The 18,738-nt window shown below is 39.4% G+C and overlaps 1 protein-coding gene and 1 pseudogene across 5 annotated transcripts in view; one reads left to right on the plus strand and one right to left on the minus strand.

Annotated features, from left to right (window-relative positions):
• The window catches only part of FGD4 (FYVE, RhoGEF and PH domain containing 4), a 222,444-nt gene that overhangs the window by 165,466 nt on the left and 38,240 nt on the right, over positions 1–18,738 (plus strand). For 4 of the 5 annotated variants that reach the window (XM_041735521.1, XM_041735524.1, XM_041735525.1 and 1 more), the window contains exon 4: positions 3,379–3,889. In XM_041735521.1, coding sequence (XP_041591455.1) covers positions 3,379–3,889 — 511 coding nt within the window. Of the gene's footprint in view, positions 1–3,378; positions 3,890–5,418; positions 5,591–18,738 lie in introns of those variants that run through there. The other variant, XM_041735526.1, reaches the window with a different exon arrangement.
• On the minus strand, positions 9,006–10,383 carry LOC121479738 (annotated as a pseudogene).

Raw genomic sequence — 18,738 nt, forward strand, 5'->3', positions numbered from 1 at the left:
CAACTGTTTGCATTATTGTCTATACACAAAACATACATAGTTTTTCCAGCTAGTACCACTTTCCTTTAACTCTTTCAGACTTCACAGATTCAAAGACATTTTTTGATGCAAAGTTTGAAGGTTTTTTTCCTAAGGAGAGATGTGTTGTAACTTAGAACATTTTGAACACACTTATTCCAAGTGCAGGTAGAATGTATTGTAAGCGTTTTGGCAAATCTGGTAAATGGGTGTTACTATGAGAGAGTCTCCTGCCAATATGAAAAATGATTATATGTTCTTAGTTATTACCAGTAGGAACCAGCCCTAAAAGTGTATGAGTGGGTTAATGTTGCATTGAGTCTATAGGACTTGAATGGGAAGTTGTATTTCCTTTTGAGTGATGTACATGTGCCTACAGTAGGTGTAGCCTTCAGATTTTACCCCAGTTGTTACAGCTTTACACTAGCATTTGGTGGAATAGAGATCCAGCAGGCCAAGTTACCACGAAGAAACGGACCACCTGTAAACGGACATGAAGAGTGGGGCTGTAGATTACCACACTGGAAGACTTTACTTATATATCAATATTTTACTTTTTGCAGTAATGCAAATAACTAATATTTATATGAGTGATTTGGAGTATGTATTTGGAGCACATGAATTTTGTTTATTATCTATGCATGTCTGTATTACTATGGTTTCTTTCTTTCTGTCTTTCAAGTGTAAGAGAAACTAGACTTGGGGCAGCCCAGGTGGCTCAGTGGTTTAGCGCTGCCTTCGGTTGTGATCCTGGAGATCCAGGATCGAGTCCCATTTCAAGCTCCTTGCATGGAGCCTGCTTTTCCTTCTGCCTGTGTCTCTGCCTCTCTCTCTCTTGCATGAATAAATAAATAAAATCTTAAAAAAAAAAAAAAAAGAAACTAGTCTTTTTAACCTATGAAAGATTTCAGGATTTTAGAAAGAAATAACATTTTGTACAAAACTGAACACTGGTTTTTCCTAAGGATGCTTCAAGGCCAACTGTTTTTCCCCCATGGTCTGGCATCCACAAAACAGCAGGAATATATATATTGGTTCAACCACTGCTTTTACTGACCTATCGCCACCTTATCTCTATCCCACCTCCATGTGAATATCTCCTGGATATCACTTATACAGCAAATTCTTGCCCTTCATCCAAAACAGTCCATTCCAAAAATCCTAAGCAAGCCTAAAGTTGGTTCAGAGGACCTGCTGAAGATCTTTCTGCTGGGTTTCTGGACACTGACGTAGTCAGGAAAAGGAAGGCCATACCACTCAAATCTCCAAGGACCATTTGAGAAATCATCTAGGCCAAGGATATACTTCCCTAGAAGGCAAATATGAACGATGGAGTATGTGACACTTATTTACATTGACGGCCACCAACTTTTATATATATGGTATTTTCCCTTGCCAAATTTTTCCTTTCCTTCCTGTGATGCTGAGCTTACCATGGCTTTTATTACTTTCTTGCCGTCTGTGGTTATTCTCTGTTCCATTCTCCAGTCCAGATCAGCAGTATCTGGGAAGAGTAGAAAGAATGAAAGGAGAAGATAACACATATCTGAGCATTGTTCATGGACCATGCTGCTGTGTCCTCTAGCCCATAACTTCTAACTGCACTGGAGAAGAGGACAGACCTGGATTTTCTTCTCATGTTTTTTAGCTTGTAACTTCTGTCCACACTGGGGAAGAGGCCAGACTTAGACTTTTTTCCCATGTTTTGTGTGCAGGCTATTTACCTGCTTCTCATTCTCTCCTTCATGTTCTGGTATATTAAAATGTGGGGTGAAGACCAGGGATTTAGAGTCAGACTTCATGGTTCAGACTCTAGCTGTATCATTTCTTAGCAAAGTGACATCACTGCCTTGTGCAAGTTTCTAAGGTTCAATTTCTCTATTTTAGGGTCCTGTATTAGAATTATTATGAGGTTGAAACAAATCATGTGAAGAATACCATGTACTTTCCAGCACTTAATAAATGCTAGCTACTGTTACTGAGTGACTGCTATGATCATTGTTACAATCCCCGTTACTCATTGTTGAGCACTGAGCACTTTCCATAGGCCCAGCACTGTGCTGCAAGGTGGGAAGAAAGCAGAGAATGAGGTAGGCATGATCTGCACCCTCACAGAGTAGAAGTCTGTGTTCATTTTATCTCCTTATTAGGTCATAGGAATCTCTCCAAGACTGCAGCCCAGAGATTTATGTTTTTCCTCCCTGGAATCCTAGATTAAAATTTTATGCAAATATTTGTATATTGGCAATTAGGTTCTATTGTACTATTAGGGTTATATATAATATCAAATAATAACAAGGGCTTTATGGAAAATTAAAACGAAATATGTAATTTATGGTAGAGTGCACTTAAAATAGAATAATCCAAGAAAACCTCTTTGAGGTGACATCTGAACAGAATCCTGAATGATGGGAAGGAGTCAGCCACACCGATGTCTTGGGGCAGGTCATCCTGAGCAGAGAGCACAACAGCTGCAGAGACCCTTAGATGTGCACTTTGGCTTGTTGGGAGTGTGGGAACAGCAGGAAGGCAGGAGTGGCAAGAGCTCAGTGAGTGAGTACAAATGGAATTGAACAAGGCCAGGGCCAGTGGAGGGCTCATGTGTACAGAATCCTCGGTGGGGGGGGCAGGATCCCAGATTTACCTTCTAAGTATACAGGGTGCCACAGTTCAACCTCTGTGGTTGACTCGGGGAGACTGGATTTGAGAGGACCGAGACTGGAAACAGAGAAGTCAGTTAGGTTATGGCAGCAGAGGTAAAGTTCTGAGAATGTGTTCTGCTTTCTAAACAGAAGTAACCTTTGATTTCTAACCTATTCATCAATTGGGGTCTGACTGTACTTGTTTTTAATCTGTATAAAAGCGGGGCACCTGGTTGGCTCAATAAGTTAAGCCTTCGGCTCAGGGTCATAATCTTGGGGTCTTGGGATCCAGCCCCAAGCAGTGAGCCTGCTTATCCCTCTCCCCCTGCTCATGCTGTCTCTCCCTCTCAAATAAATAAATAAATAAATAAATAAATAAATAAATAATCTTTAAAAATATATGAAAGTGAAAATCTTGGGAAAAGATGGCTTTAACTATAAATATTTCTCACATCTCAGTCCTTACTGGCGAGCCATGTTGATAAACAACACGAGGAAATGTTCCAGACCCTATAGCAAATGCTCAGTCTTATCTTTTTACTTAAATGTTTGTGTGTGGCATCCCAGAAGACTGAGAACTATACTCAGCTATGCTAATCAATGTTTCTAAAACCATCAAAGGAAAAAGTCTTCACTTTTCCTTTCAGTTGGAATAAGCTGGTCTGTCTTCTAGAACTTTGCCAGTGTTTTCATGCTTCTTTTGTATTATATCTTTTAGCACATTATCAACTTACAGTGATTTGAAGAAAGATTCTGGTGTGAACCTGAATGTTCCCAGAACCCCAGGAAGGCATGGACTGACAACCACCCCTCAGCAAAAGCTCCTCTCCCAGCAACCACCACAGAAGCAGGAAAATGACACAGATCCAACTCAGGGTGTACAGACTGGTGTGGCTAACGGTGTTATGGCAGCACAAAACCAGATGGAATGTGAGGAGGATAAAGCAGTCACTCTTAGCCCAGAGACTCCTGTTCAAACTTCTGAACCCTTGCTTGCTGTGAATTTAGTGAATGGAGAAGGAGAGGAGGAAGCAACCACACGCCCCGCAACCCCCACAGCAAATGACTATGATGGAAATGCTTCTGACAGTAGCTGCAGGACTCCCAGGGTCAGCCAGGTGCTCCCCCCGGAAGAAGGAAGGGCAGACATGGAAGCCAAGGTGCAAGAGCGGGAAGATGGAGAAAGCCCTCTGGAACCAGAGCAGCTGGACCAGCACCCGGAGATGAAGGTAAAGCATGAGCCTAGCTCATAAGTAGGAGGAAGCACCAACTGTTCCACTACTGTTTTTAAAAACTCTACTTAATAGCACCCGTGAAATGAATGAGTCAGATCACCCACACCACCAGTTAAATAATTTTTAAGCTTTAGCTGCTAATGGTTGCTTCCCCTAACTCTATGAGGAAATATTTCACTTTTTCTGGTATAGTTTCTGTTGATCTTCCTATTATGATTTGAAAAGTCCAATCATTCTGAAGACTTTATTATAGGAAAACTGTAAGCTTATTGTTTACACTTACAGAGGAAGAAGACGTTCTTTGTTGCTCTAGATATCAGGGAATATCTATGGGCTAATATTTATGGGCTAAGCAAGAGGAAGTTGTATAGTTTTTGCTTTTCAGATGTTTCTAGTCTGAAAGAGTAACTTGGACTAGCAAATATTTCATGAAAGGACACAAATATGGAATATTCAAAAACTATTCAACAGATTGTAACCATTACTCATTCCAGGCTTCTAAATTTTTTTACATATTTCTAGCTAATATAGTTTTAAAACAATTGGCTTACTCTTGGATTTAGAAGCCTCTTTAAATATCATCTTAATTAAGCAATTAAGTTCCAGAAAGCTGAAATGATTTTTCACAGCAGTAGCCTGGACACTTGGTGCCCTGATTCACAGGCCAGTATTGTGTCCCTGATGCAAAAAGAATCACAAACTTAAGTGCCTAAATGCAGGAATTATCAGTGATTACAGCATCCACGAGTAATGTACTAGAGAGAGGTGAGGCTGTGGCAAACTAGAAGTTCAAATAGTTTCTAAAGAGGGCTACAGTTCAGTGAACTGCTTAAATGACATATCTGCCTGTATGCAAAATCTAAGCTCATAAGGACTGATTTGCTGGTGGGATATATCCATGATTTACCTGTACTACAGCAGAAGCTTTGATACAATTCTAGTAACAACACCATTGCATTTGTGTTCTTTATTAATGTCAATATGGTGGAAGGATTAATAAATTTGGCTTTTATAAAGTACCTGGAAGTTCTCAGATCAAAGATGCAATAAAAGCATCATATAGTTCCCTGGAATATAAAAGAGTTCCCATTACTCAGTCTCTCTTTTTGATTATAAATAACAATGTGTGTAGGAGAGTTAAGAATTGAAAATTTGGCAATTATAGGAAAATCTGTAAATGACCAATCCAAGTCCTAAATCTATTTAGGGTTTTTTTATGGTGCCGTGTGCCATAAGTAGCATTAATATAGGAAGAAATTCAAAAGGACTGATACTGAAATATTAGAGTAAAAAGTGATTGTTTGATGTCTTTAGAACTCTAAGTAAAATAAAATCCACGTTATGGTACAGTTTCACTGACCCTGAAAACGAACCCAAAGAGACAAAAAGCCAGGGATTTATTTTCTTCCAGTTAGTGAATTAATTTTAAGTGCTGACTCTCAAGCGGGGAAGGTTTAAATAAGGAAGTGGGTGGGAGAAAAGTGAGTCATACTTGGTGACATTATCTGAAACGTTAAAGAAACAGGACATTGCAAAGTGAATCTCTTCACTACATCTTGATGTAGTGGTATATTTTAGTGCCGCTGTGCTTAAACCATGGTGAACAGAAGAGAAGGTTAGAAGTAAGAAGCTCAAGACTCCTACATTTGTCCTTTTATAGTTGGGATGATGCCACCAGCGAGTATTTATAAAACAGTAAGAGCTATTCTTATTAATATTTTCATTGGTAATCCCTGTAGTTGCTAGGTAGTACTTTTTTTTTTTCCTGTCTTGTATTATTATCTGTACATTCTCATGGATGAGCCTTATTTGGTTTGGGAGAGGCTTAAATAGGGGCTTTCTTATTAAACTGGTGAAATGAAATAGTATAGCCGGCCTTTCTCCTAAATGGGAATGTAAGTAGTGGATGGCACATGCTATATGTGGGAAGAAAAATGCAATTTTCTCTGCGGAGCTCTTGATACAAAAATACCACGTGTGTATCTCATCTAAAAGGGAGTATTAGGATTTAATTTCTACATGGTGAGAATATGTTCTGCTTTGCTGCCGTGGTGTCTGTTACATTGTCTTTGTTCAAATAACATTTCTAACACTTATGTTAGAATGGTAAATTTTATGTTATATGTATTTTGTCAAAGTTAGAAACGAAAAATGAGATTTTTAAAAAGTTAGTGTAGTATATGGTAGAATGATTGGAACCAGGAAGTATTGGTGCTGCTTCTGGCTTGTCCACTAACTATTAGTATGACCTTAAACTAATCAATTAAATTATTTGTGCCTTTAGTTAAAGGATATAAACCGGGTATGATCATAAAGCCCTTTATAGTGATATTGTAATAATAATTCTCTGCTGTTGTTCATGGGTATCTTCCTTTGTAAGCATAGCCCCCCATATTGTCAACTGCTTCTTGAACAGTCTAATGTGTTAAACCTCTAAGATACAGTGGAATATCTGAGTTTCACTATGCAGACAACTGAAAAAAATTACTTCAATCTTTATATAATCTGATATAGAGACTTCTATCAGACTTAGCTACATTTTAACCAGTATTAAATGTAATGGCTATTTCTTAAATGCCTGCCACGAATGGGAAAAGGAGGGATCAGGGGGTGAAGGAATAGGAGCAGAGTAGAGTCACAAAGATAGTTTGGAAGGCAGGCACACATTAAAATAAATCTTGGAACAGTCATTATTAATGAGAACTGACTTGAAAATCATCTCAGCTTGAGCTTGTGTAATTTTCACTGCTATCTAGTGTATTGTGATCAAGAATCACTTCAATGGTGAATACAGAATATTGTTACTTTTACTATGTAAAAGGTAAAGAATACCTACTTCATTGAAACTATTGTCCTTACTGCACTTTAGCAAAGCTACATTCCTCCAATATTTAAACTGTTTGCAACATCAGTGATCTAGAATATAGCCAGACACCTCTAAGTAAGCAGATAGTTTTTTTTTTTTTAAACCTCTGAACTAAATGAAAATTGTGAGTACTTGGTGACACCTTTAGCTCTTACCCGTAAGGTGTTATCAGTATTTTCAAATTAAAGTTAATTATGTATTACAAGAGATTAAATGACTGAAGTCTGCTAAGAAGGAGATGTCGTTATAAGGAACATTAAAACCCATAAATGACAGGGGGGCAGAAGAATGTCACATGTGCAAGCAGAGCTGCATACTTGAGGGCATCAGGGGTAACAGTATTATAATCCTGTTTGGCATCACGAATTTGGGTTATCATAAATAGCTTAACTATATTAAGAGACTCAGGTAAATGGGTCAGGACATTTTAGAATGAATTTCATTTAAAAATTTTTTTTTTTCTCAGATTTATGTGCTTCAGTGGGTAAGCTTCATTAGAAATGCATTAATGCAGAATTCATTCATTGATTATGCCATCTAATAAACACTTCTTTTTATAGTTTTCATGAGCCTTTTAATATCCAAGATATATTTTAGCAGGTTGTATTTGTAGATCTTTCTAAGATTTATTCACTGTTTCCTTCTTCTGTATTTCATATTGTATAAGCCAGATATAAATATGCAGATGTGCAGTTTCTAAGACTAAAGTTGATATAAATTACAAATCTGCTATTGGCAACATAAGCTCAGGAAGCAGTTTTATGAAGAATATTTTACATTTTAAGTTAATCATTTTGCCAAAAATGAAAAAATTACATAATAAAGTGAGGAATTGATGAAGATAGAAATTTGGTAGAACTGATAGAGAATTGATAATTTTTGAAAAACCTAGATTTTGAGGCACTGGGTGGCTCAGTCAGTTAAGTGTCTACTTTGGCTCAGGTCATGATCCCAGCCAGGGTCCTGGGATAGAGCCCTGCCGCATCAAGCTCTCTGCTCAGCCAGGAGTCTGCTTTCTCTACCTCTCCCTTCTCCCCATGCTTGTTCTGTGTCTCAAATAAATAAAATCTTAAAAAAAGAAAAACTTAAGTTTTTTTTCTAGTTGTTTTTTAATTATCATTTTACTTATATTTTAATATGAACCTTGAGAGTTTATAACCTTTGAACATACTCAAAAATTAAAAAGATTATCATCTCTTAAGGAAAAGAATAACAATCAAAATCAGAAGTATTGCAAATTGAAAACCAGTGCTGTAATCCAGGTTAAGTCACTTTTCCTTTTTTTTCCTTTAATTTCACTTAATTGTAAAGCTTAACACTGTTGATTTTGCAGGATGTAATATGAGGTATCAGAATTTTCTGGGAGTTCAAACATAATGCTGACCTTGGTTGTCCTTTTTAATGATGGGCTACAAGTTCTTTCCTTGTGAGGCTTTAAATTTCTTTCTCTTCACTTCTTGAAAAATAAAGGGGGACAGCTGTTGAGATCATGTTAGACTTGAAGACAAATAGTAAGTTACTCCTTAGCTATTTCTTCTCTTGCCAACTCAGCTTCCATTCCAAGAATGTGAAAGACAGCAGGAGCAATGGCATTATCCAGCTTCACTAACCAGTCTTTGTTGTTGCTAGCATTACAGTGAAAGTTCTCACTGAAACTGTAAGAGTTTTAAAGCAATGTGTTGAATAACAGAAAAGTTGTCCCACTAACCATATGGATGGTTCATAAAAGTCTTAAAGATAGCTTTTCTCTATTCACTTAGAAATAAATGGTGGATTTAGAAAGTCCTTTATCTTGTGGAGGCTCCATTTAGTATATTGGAAAGGTGTAAGAAAGCAAACTGAGACAAAAATGAACTTCAAAGAACGTGTACCTGAAAAAAAACAAAACAAAACAAAGCAAAAACCACACACACCTGTTCCATTTGCAGATTCCGTGTGTGGGACTGAATGTGTTAGGTGCTAGAAACAAATGAACAAGACATGCCCTGCCTCTAAAGCCTCGGTGTACCCAGTAGAGAGACAGTCACCATGCTATGGTGCAATCCATGCTTTGCAAACATAGATGAGGAATGGTCTGCGCCTGGAGGAGGACTGGTTAAGGGGCAGGCTGCTGAGAAGCAGTTTGTTTGAGCTTGAAGCAAAGTTGTGGGGGTAGGGAGGTTGCTGGGTGGTTGAGAATCAGTGGGGATGGGGTGAGGTAGGGAGGAATGGCTATATCTAGGCAGAGGCAAAGCATAAGAAACGAGCAGAGGCAGGTGGAGAGAAGCCATATTTGTGGGTGTTTCTGGCCCCACAATGAGGCCAGAGGGTTAGAGAATTGAGTGAGGGATAGAAGGATAGGCTTAAAAAGAAAATATAAGCTGTGGACAAATTGCAGTGGGTTTGTATGCCTGTGCTGTACCATTTCCCCCTGAAAACAATGCATTTTTTAAATTGTGGATAAAAATTAATACCCATAGAAAAATCAAGACAATGGAGCAAAGCATAGAGAATACAAAAATCACCCATAGTTCTGCCACTCAAAGAGAGTTCCTTTAGTATTTAACATTCTAGCTTGTTTTTCTGAGCTGACTTTTGAAAAAAAAATTTTTTTTTCAGTAGCCTAATGTATAGTCATTGTGCATCCTGTTTTGTAGGATTAAACATAGGTGTTTTCCTGTGATATTTCAAACTTTCCATAAGCCTAATACTATCTGGCTTCAGAGGCACTTAATTAAAGTATGGAAGTGGCATGATTATACATTGGTGGATTTTAGAAAAATGAGTCAGATAAAAGGAAAACAGATGGAGCAGTTGTAGGGAACTGCAGTAATCCAGGTGTGAGAGGATGCAGTCCTGGACGGATGCAGCCCTGCCCGGATGCGACAGAGGGTTAGGACAAGGAAGAGAGATTTCTGAGGGCCTCCTGATGGAGGTAGAGAATGAGTCATGTTCAACTCCTAGCTTGGATGAAGTGGCAGATGGTATATCACCTTCTGAACTACAAGAGAATAGTAGGTTTTTGTGTTTTGTTTTGTTTTGTTTTTTTGTTTGTTTGTTTTTTTGGTTTTACCCAAGGAGTTTATTTAAGCAGACCTGGGCACCAGCAGGCTCTGCATCTAAAAGAAGGTGTTGGGCCTCTTGGTGGTGAAGCATGGCTTGTGCTGATGACGCAAGACCCGATGGGGCAGTGGGAACTTGATCTTGGAGTCGTGGAACTGCTTGACGGCTGGCTGGTGGCACTTGATGGCTGCAATCTCCTCCACCTTCATGATTTGGATAGAGTAGGCCCGGGCACACATCGGGCACCCATGCCTTGGTAGCACTGGGTGACTGCGCCTGCGGTGGTCAGATCCCAGTATTCCCATTACATGTTATGGGTGCCACTGCATGAATCATAGTGCAGCCAGATGCCGAAGTTCTTCACCCGCAAGGGAGATTTCTTGAACACCTGTCCACAGTAGACAATTTCTCCAGAAGACTTCTTCATCTTCTTCAGTTGAGACATATTTGGAGGGCAGAAAAATTGAGTTTAGACATACTGAATTTGAGGGACTTGTGGATGTCCTCATGACGATGTCTAAAACAAAAATGGAATACTCTAAGACATTATGGTCTGTGATTCAGGATGAAGACTTTAGAATAAAAAAGATGATTTCAAACCCCAGCTTTGTCACTTACCAACTAGGTGACCTCAGACATGGTACTTGAACCTGATTTGGCAGGCCTTGGTTTCTTGACATGTTAATGAAATAATTGAGGTGGCAGGCAGGAAGGAAAGTAATTGTGTATGGAATGATGGCAGGGAGTAGAGTTTCTAATTAGGTTAGTTTTGTACTACTCGTTGATGGCACCTGTAGGACATCCACTAGGAGATATTAATTAAGCAAGTGGAAATACGGATCTCGAGCTCAGGAAAGAGGATAAGCCTGTAAGAGGATGTACATAAGGGTGTGATTAATATTGCCAAAATAGAATGTACAGGAACAGGAAGAAGGGCAAGGACTGAGCCCTAGAGAGCACAGAAGTAATCAAAAGGGGAACATAGTGAGTTGTGTGAGAGGAAAAAGAGAGAGCAATGTCATGAGAACTGTAGGATTTGGGGGAGGGGACACAGGATTACTGGTGAGCCAATGAAGATGGTCATCATTTAGAATATGGAACTAGGATTGATCTGGAGGCTTTGGTCTTACTGGGACATTATAGCCAACTAGCTCAGAGAACCTGGGTAATCAAATTAAATGCAGTACCAGTTATATTGCATACACTTTTTGCAAGGCACTGCAGAAAATACAAAGAGGAAACAGCTGAAATGGAGGATTGAGATAAATAACCATTACTAAGATATCTTGAGGTAAAGGGGAAAAGAGAACTCAAAGATAAAGTCAAGGTTCAGAGCATGGTTTAGAGCATGGCTGAGAGGGTGACTTCTTCCCTGTTAGCATAAATCAAGAAGTAGGGAGAGTCGGGAACTCCGTGCACAAGGTACTAAGACTGCAGTGCAGAGGTGACTAGGTGTGGTGCTGAATGTGTCGGTTTGGGATGTGCCCCCATAGAAGCCAGTGAGATAGCCTCAAGGGGTTGAGGACAGTGAAGGAGTTTAGCTCTTGTTGGGGACTTGCGAATAAGGTTCTGAGGGCCAAGGTCAAAGGTAATGGGCGCAATCAGCAGTCTCCCCAGCATTTGCTGAGTGACCTGAAACTCAAGAAAGAGATCAAACTTACAGTGGGAGTGGGGCAATGACTGCAAGTCAGCAGTCCCAAGAGAACAATGACATAATGGAACCAAGGATAGGGTTTCACAGAATGTTGACATGAACCAGGAGGTTTGGGAAAGCGAGGTGTTTGGAGATCACAATGCATATAAAGATGATATTTAGTATGGGTAGCAGAGAAATGGAAAATCCAGATCTTAAAAACATAGCAGTTGTTGTTTGTGGCTACAAAACAAAACAAAACAAAATGGGCACCGGGGTGGCTCAGTGGTTGAGTGCCTGCCTTCAGCTCAGGTTGTGATCCCTGGGTCCTGGGATGGAGCCCCACCCACATCAGTCTCCATGCAGGAGACTTCTCCCTCTGCCTGTGTCTCTGCCTCTCTGTATGTCTCATGAATAAATAAATAAAATCTAAAAAAAAAAAAAAAACAGTATACTAAAACCTGGTGGTCAGGAAGACAGACTCAAGAGCCAGATTCTCAAGGTTTGCAACCCAGCTCAGTCACTTAGAAGTTGTATGACCTCGAGCGGCTCAGTTAAACCTACCTGTACCTAAGTTTCTTCATGTGCTACATGGAAAGAACAATACCTAGGTCATAAGGTTATTACGAGGCATGGATCATTGAGTCATTGTAAAGGATTAGAACAGTGCCTTGAAACATAATGTGAGCTGGCTGTTAAATAAACATAAAATAGGGACACCTGGGTGGCTCAGCGGTTGAGCATCTGCCTTTGGCTCAGGGCCTGATCCTGGATTTCCAGGATCGAGTCCCTCATCAGGCTCCTTGCATGGAGCCTGCTTCTCCTGCCTCTGCCTGTGTCTGTGCCTCTCTCTGTGTGTCTCTCATGAATAAATAAATAAATAATAAACATAAAATAAAATCCTGTTTCCTTATTTGTAAATCAAGATGAACAGACTCATGGCCAGAGATGTCCCTTGATAGATCCAAAGTTCAGCATATCCTGCCCGCTGAGTATCTCAGCAGCTGTCGGTTCCATTTAAAGCTGGCATGCCCCTTTGTGGGATGCACAGAGATAATTTTGCATGCCGCTTCCTTTTTTAACCCTGGCTTCCTATATTTTGTGTGTTTCTCTTGCATGAGGACCATAGGTTATTTCGACATAGTGCACTCATTTCTATGCACGAGGTTTTAACTCTAGGGAATTATAAGAAATACTTGTAAGTGACCCAATTACTTTGATGTTCTGTGTAGATTTGGGATAGGTTAACTTAGTCATTGATTGTAGGTATGTATTAAATTCTTCTTTGTGCCTGGTCTTTTATTTCTGTAAGAGGCAAAGGACAATATAGTCTAATGTATACTAAATTGAGTATGAGAAGAACAAAGTTCTCTCTTTGCTACCGCTTCCTGTCTGATCTTGTGCAAGTAACTAAATTGTCCTTCTCCGTGCAAGCTCTCTTGTCCTTCTCCCCACCCTATCTCAAAAGCACAGAATGTAAACCTTCTGATTAAAAGTTCTCACTTGCCTATTCTCCTGTCTTTAAATGAATAAATAGTGTAGAGGACATCAGATTGGAAAAATATTGCTGCTGGGTGGAAAGTAGGCTTGGACTTTGCTCCTAAAACTTCCTGAAGGATCATGCAAAAGTAATAAGCTATTTTTGTGGTACTATATAATGAAGCCCTGGGAAAAGAATAATGTGTGTGCATCATAGTGAGTATTCTTTTTCGTGTAATGTGAGCCTGGTGATAAATTTCTTGCTTGATTACAAATCTTCCCTGAGACCACATGACCGTCCTTATGGCATTATTACATGATCTTAATTGAACACAAAATCTGTAAATTATTCCCTTATCTTCTCTCTTCTTGTCCCACACATCCACAGGGACTTCTCTTCCTTAAAGATATGTAACAGAGCGAGAACTTCATTTTCACAGACCTCAGTTTGAATCCTGGCTCAGTCTCTTTCTAGCTGATTTGGGGGCAGCTTACCCATCCCTCATTAAGACACTGCTTCCTGGGATGCCTCAAGCCCTGCCTTCGGCTCCGTGTGATCTTGGGATTCTGGGATCAATTCCCACATTGGGCTCTCTGCAGGGAACCTGCTTCTCCCTCTGCCTATGTCTCTGCCTCTCTCTGTGTGTCTCTTATGAATAAATCAATAAAACCTTAAAAAGAAAAAAAGATACTGCTTCCTCATCTGTAAAATGAGAGGTTAGCAATACCTGCTTCCCAGGAGTATTAGGAGGATTCCACTGGATAATTTGTGTGAAGCACATGCAGTAGTGCCTAGCACAGTAAGTGCCCTCTAACTAGTGGGGGCTGTCACTGTCTTTCACTTGTGATACCCTCCCTTGATTTCTCTGTTCCTTAATAGAATGAGAACAAATCTGTAGAATTCTGGAATATGGAAATGAAGGTGTCGAGACAAGTTAGAGATTTAAAGGTGCTTTTTGGGATGTTAGGCCAATTATGTGACATTCAAATATCACTGTGATCTCATTTTAAATTATCCACCTGGGGGATCCCTGGGTGGCTCAGCGGTTTAGCACCTGCCTTTGGTCCAGGGCACGATCCTGGAGTCCCGGGATCGAGTCCCACATCAGGCTCCCGGCATGGAGCCTGCTTCTCCCTCCTCCTGTGTCTCTGCCTCTCTCTCTCTCTCTCTCTCTCTCTCTCTCTCACATAAATAAATAAATAAATCTTTAAAAATAAATAAATAAATAAATTATCCACCTGGACCCACATAAAAGACCTTAATATCTAGGAAGACATTAAAAATGACCTATCAAAATGTGGATGTCAAGTGATTATTCCCTAAGTTGACTCATCTTTTTATGAAAGAATGGACCCCAGGGAAAGCAGAAACACATGTATTCACACAAAGACACGTCTGCCTTCTCCGTGGACGAATTTAATTCATTAGGGAGAAACTTGAAGCATTCATTCTGGTCCTATAAAACCCAATAACTTGCATACATATTATTTTAGGTATAACCTGCCTGTAATGAATATATGGAACAAGCGATAAGAACTTTTAGTAGTTTAGGTTTAATGTTTTTAGAAAAAAACAATTCTTCCTGCTTAAAATGAAGTCGTGAGAACATGTACTGAAAAGTTAAAAAAGCATAACTGAAGAGTGGCAAAGCATGATATCAACCTCTGATTCTTTTTTATGTAATTGAAGGCTTTGCCCTTAAAGCTTCTTTTAGGAAACTCTGATTGTCGATTAACCTTTGTGAAGTTCGTTCCAAAATATCTGCTCCCCTGCTTGGTGGTTCTGAGGCATGTGGCAGTGCATATGGCACGGCGATCTTGAAGAATGAATCACCAGCTCTACCCAAGCATTTTCCGCCTGTCCAATAAGTGAGGCCTGTGAGCTGCAGCGGGGGCACTTTGTCTGGGCTCCTGCCATAGGGAAGAGTCATGCCAAAAGGTCTGAAAAGAGCTGCAGGAGCTGGTGACATCTGTAAATAAGGAGGCAGAACTGACTCTGCAGCATATTCATGAGCCAGCGGGCACAGTGACTAGCAACCAGGCTGAACCTGACCTATGAGAATGGAGCAGATATCTGCCAAAAGGTTACTGGAGGCATGAAAGTGCACAGCCCTCGCCCAGGAAGTGCACCATGCAAAAGAACTGCAAGAGAAGCAGAGGAAAGTAAACTGTGTAATCTTTTACTGGGGGAGGCGTGCTTCTTCCCTTTGCAATTTGGATAGTTTAGACATACTCTGCTGTATTTTTGTTTGAGGCAATACTCTGAGAATCAGCTTTCAAGATGGGGATATAGTTTCATTTGCAAGTGAAAAAATACTTTATAGAGGAATATGGAAATAAGATGCTTTTTTAATAGCATATTTATGATTATTTTTTAAAAAGTGAAGTCTGCGTATTAGGTTCCAATAGAGACAAATAGGATTTTTTATTAAATCAATATTTCATAGCCATTACTATTTTCCAAAGAATCACGAGTATATATGACTTCTTAGTAAAGTGCTAAGCACAAAGTAGGGGTTATATAGTTTTGAAATAGCAAATAATGGGCAGTCTGGGTGGCTCAGCAGTTTAGCTCTGCCTTCAGCTCAGGGCGTGATCCTGGAGACCTGGGATCAAGTCCCGCGTCGGGCTCCCTGCATGGAGCCTGCTTTGCCCTCTGCCTGTCTCTCTCTCTCTCTCTCTCTCTCTCTGTGTGTGTCTCTCATGAATAAATAAAATCTTTTAAAAAATGGCAAATAATAAGGGACAATATTATATAACTTGACCTATTTAACTATTTAAAAAAATACCAGACTATAATCCCAGTGTATGAGCAATTTTAAAACAACTGTGTTATTTAAGCATAAGTCTGATAGAGTAGTAGAGACCCATGCATGCAGACAGATCATGTATTTCTTTGTAAATGTACCCACAGATGAGTTTCAGTAACTAATTCAACATTAGAAGCCATCATATCATTACATCAAACATGACTGAATTTTTAATACATGATAATTCTTACTAAAATGTTGAAAAGCCTGCTATAAATAGAATGTATAGTAGAGAAAGAATATAAATTAAAATGCCTAGTAGAGGGGATCCCTGGGTGGCTCAGTGGTTTGGCGCCTGCCTTCGGCCCAGGGTGTGATTCTGGAGTTCCGGGATCAAGTCCCACATCAGGCTCCCTGCATGGGGCCTGCTTCTCCCTCTGCCTCTCGTTCTCTCTGTGTGTCTCATGAATAAATACATTAAAAATCTTTTAAAAAAATGCCTAGTAGATATTGCTTTTAATTTACAAGTAGACAGTTTGTATAGTGTTAGTCTGTTCCCTTGCAGGTACTTACTATAGCCTTGTTTCTTGTTGCAGAGAAGAGTTAGAGTGAGCGCCAATGATTTACTGACCATGATATAAAATCCCATACTCTCTTATATGACTGGAATCTGATTCAATTACCTTTTAACTGTGTGACTGGGGGCAAGTCACCTGGCCTTTCTGAGTCTTTGAATTCTGTCTTGTTACATGTGTGTGCTGCCTATAAACAGGAATAATGTATCTATTTATAGATTAGATTTTTGGAGTTATATGGATTAGTCAATTTATATATGTATAGGTGCTGCAGAAGCAAGCACAGGATTAGTCAATTTATGTAAAATATAACAGTGTCTGCTGCATAACAAGTAATCAGTGGGTAAATGTTAGCTGTTCTTCTGGTGAAATTGTTTGAGTCTGTGATTTCCTTTAACTCCACCACAAAAATCCCTAGTAACTTTGCACAAAGTGAAAGTGTGTGAGTGATTAAACTGAGTGTCAGCAAGTTTACTTTTGCTTATCTTTGTGTTGGTTTTGGCAAGGTCAGGGACCTAACCTTAGAAAACCATCTGTGTGGAAGGACACAGCTTTTGCTAATAACTGCTGGTGTCTCCTTTGGATTTTGCAAATTATGACCAGGATACCTACCATTTGCCGAGTTCAGCCAAAGTATGATTTAGAGTCAGCAAAAGATAGTTTATTATAAGCTTCCTATTTAAGATCCTATAGGATGTAGAAGACCTCAGGAGTGACTTCATTGCATAGCAATAACAGACAGTATGACCTGCTGGTTAATTAATTCTCTGACTCATGAGAGGTGTATTTTTTTATTATTATTATTATGGCACAAACTTTGCTGAGTGGTTTTTCTTAAAGGTATTTGTCAAAACCAGGATCAGAATATATGAAAATGTGTGAATGAGTCAAAAAGATAAAGTAGTAGAGTACTGCTATTAGAATAAAACTAAGAGCTTGGAAAGAACAAGCCACTAGTACTAATGGCAACATGGATGCATCTCAAATGCATTTTGAGAAGTGGAAGAAGCAAGACTCAAAAGGCATGCACGTACTGTGTGATTCCATTTACCCAACATTCTGAAAAAGGGCAGATCTGTTAACAGGAGCTGATGATAGGAGAGGAGGTGTATAGTGTTGATGCAGGTCAGTATTTCTTGTATGTTGAATAGCATAGTGACCTCTGAAATGATTTATTTCTTATATATTTACTATGTATTTGTATTCACTTATTACAGGTTTGAAAGTCACATTTCTAGTACATTATTTTCTCCTCTATAAATAGTAATTGCTTAAAATTATTTGAGAGCTTTTCAGTTTCACAGAATACACCCCATGTGTTTCATAGTATTTCAGTTTTCCATGCTAATCAGGATGCTTCTAACTACAAATAACACCAATAAGACTCAACCTGGCTTAATAATAAGGCAGTTTACTAGCTTCATCTCTGTGGTTACAGGGTGGTTGCTCATGGCACTCAAGCCTACAAGTATCCTCATTTACATAAAGCATCAAAGAGATTTATTTTTCTTTTGCTCCTTCTTAAGAGCAGGGAGCCCCAGTGCATATTCTCTCATGTTTCATGGGCTCCTGAAACAATCACCCATGTATTCTTGATTCTTACACCAATCAGAGCCATCTTTTTGATCTGAGGAATGAGGATAGTTTCTCCAAAGGAAAGGCTACATAGTAAAAAGGTAGATGCCCTGACCAAATCTGGTTATCATTAAGAAGTGGAGGGAAAGGGCAGCCCGGGTGGCTCAGTGGTTTAGCGCCTGCCTTTGGCCCAGGGCCTGATCCTAGAGACCTGGGATCGAGTCCCACGTCAGGCTCCCTGCATGGAGCCTGCTTCTCCCTCTGCCTATGTCTCTGCCTCTCTCTATCTCTGTCTCTCATGAATGAATAAATAAAATCTGGGATCCCTGGGTGGCACAGCGGTTTAGTGCCTGCCTTTGGCCCAAGGCGCAATCCTGGAGACCCGGGATCAAATCCCACATCGGGCTCCCGGTGCATGGAGCCTGCTTCTCCCTCTGCCTGTGTCTCTGCCTCTCTCTCTCTCTGTGACTATCATAAATAATAAATTTAAAAAAAATTTTTTAAAAAGAACATTTAAAAAAAATAAATAAAAATAAATAAAATCTTAAAAAGAAAAGTGAAGGGAAAGGATGTCAAACAGGCAAACAATAATGCTTGTACTTTACCCTGAATTTATTGTTTAACCAAAACTTTTGTCTTTGTGGGATTTAATGACTACACAATTCTTATTTCAGAGTTTTTGAGGCCACAGATTAAACAGTACTATGTTACACTACCTAAAGACTTAACATAAAAATACCTCACTTCAGTACTCCTGTAAGACACTGGTTTAAAATATACTTTGTTCTGCTTTGGTGTTAGAGTTTTTACTAAATTCTGACTGCTTCATACTTGCCTAGAATGAAAAGGGTACTTCAGCCAAGTAGTTAGGTAGAAATTTCTTAACAAAAAGATGTTAAAGTATAAAATAGATAGTAAGTTCT

Source organism: Vulpes lagopus, chromosome 21, assembly GCF_018345385.1.
Source record: "Vulpes lagopus strain Blue_001 chromosome 21, ASM1834538v1, whole genome shotgun sequence".
In the NCBI taxonomy this organism is placed as follows: Eukaryota; Metazoa; Chordata; class Mammalia; order Carnivora; family Canidae; genus Vulpes; species Vulpes lagopus.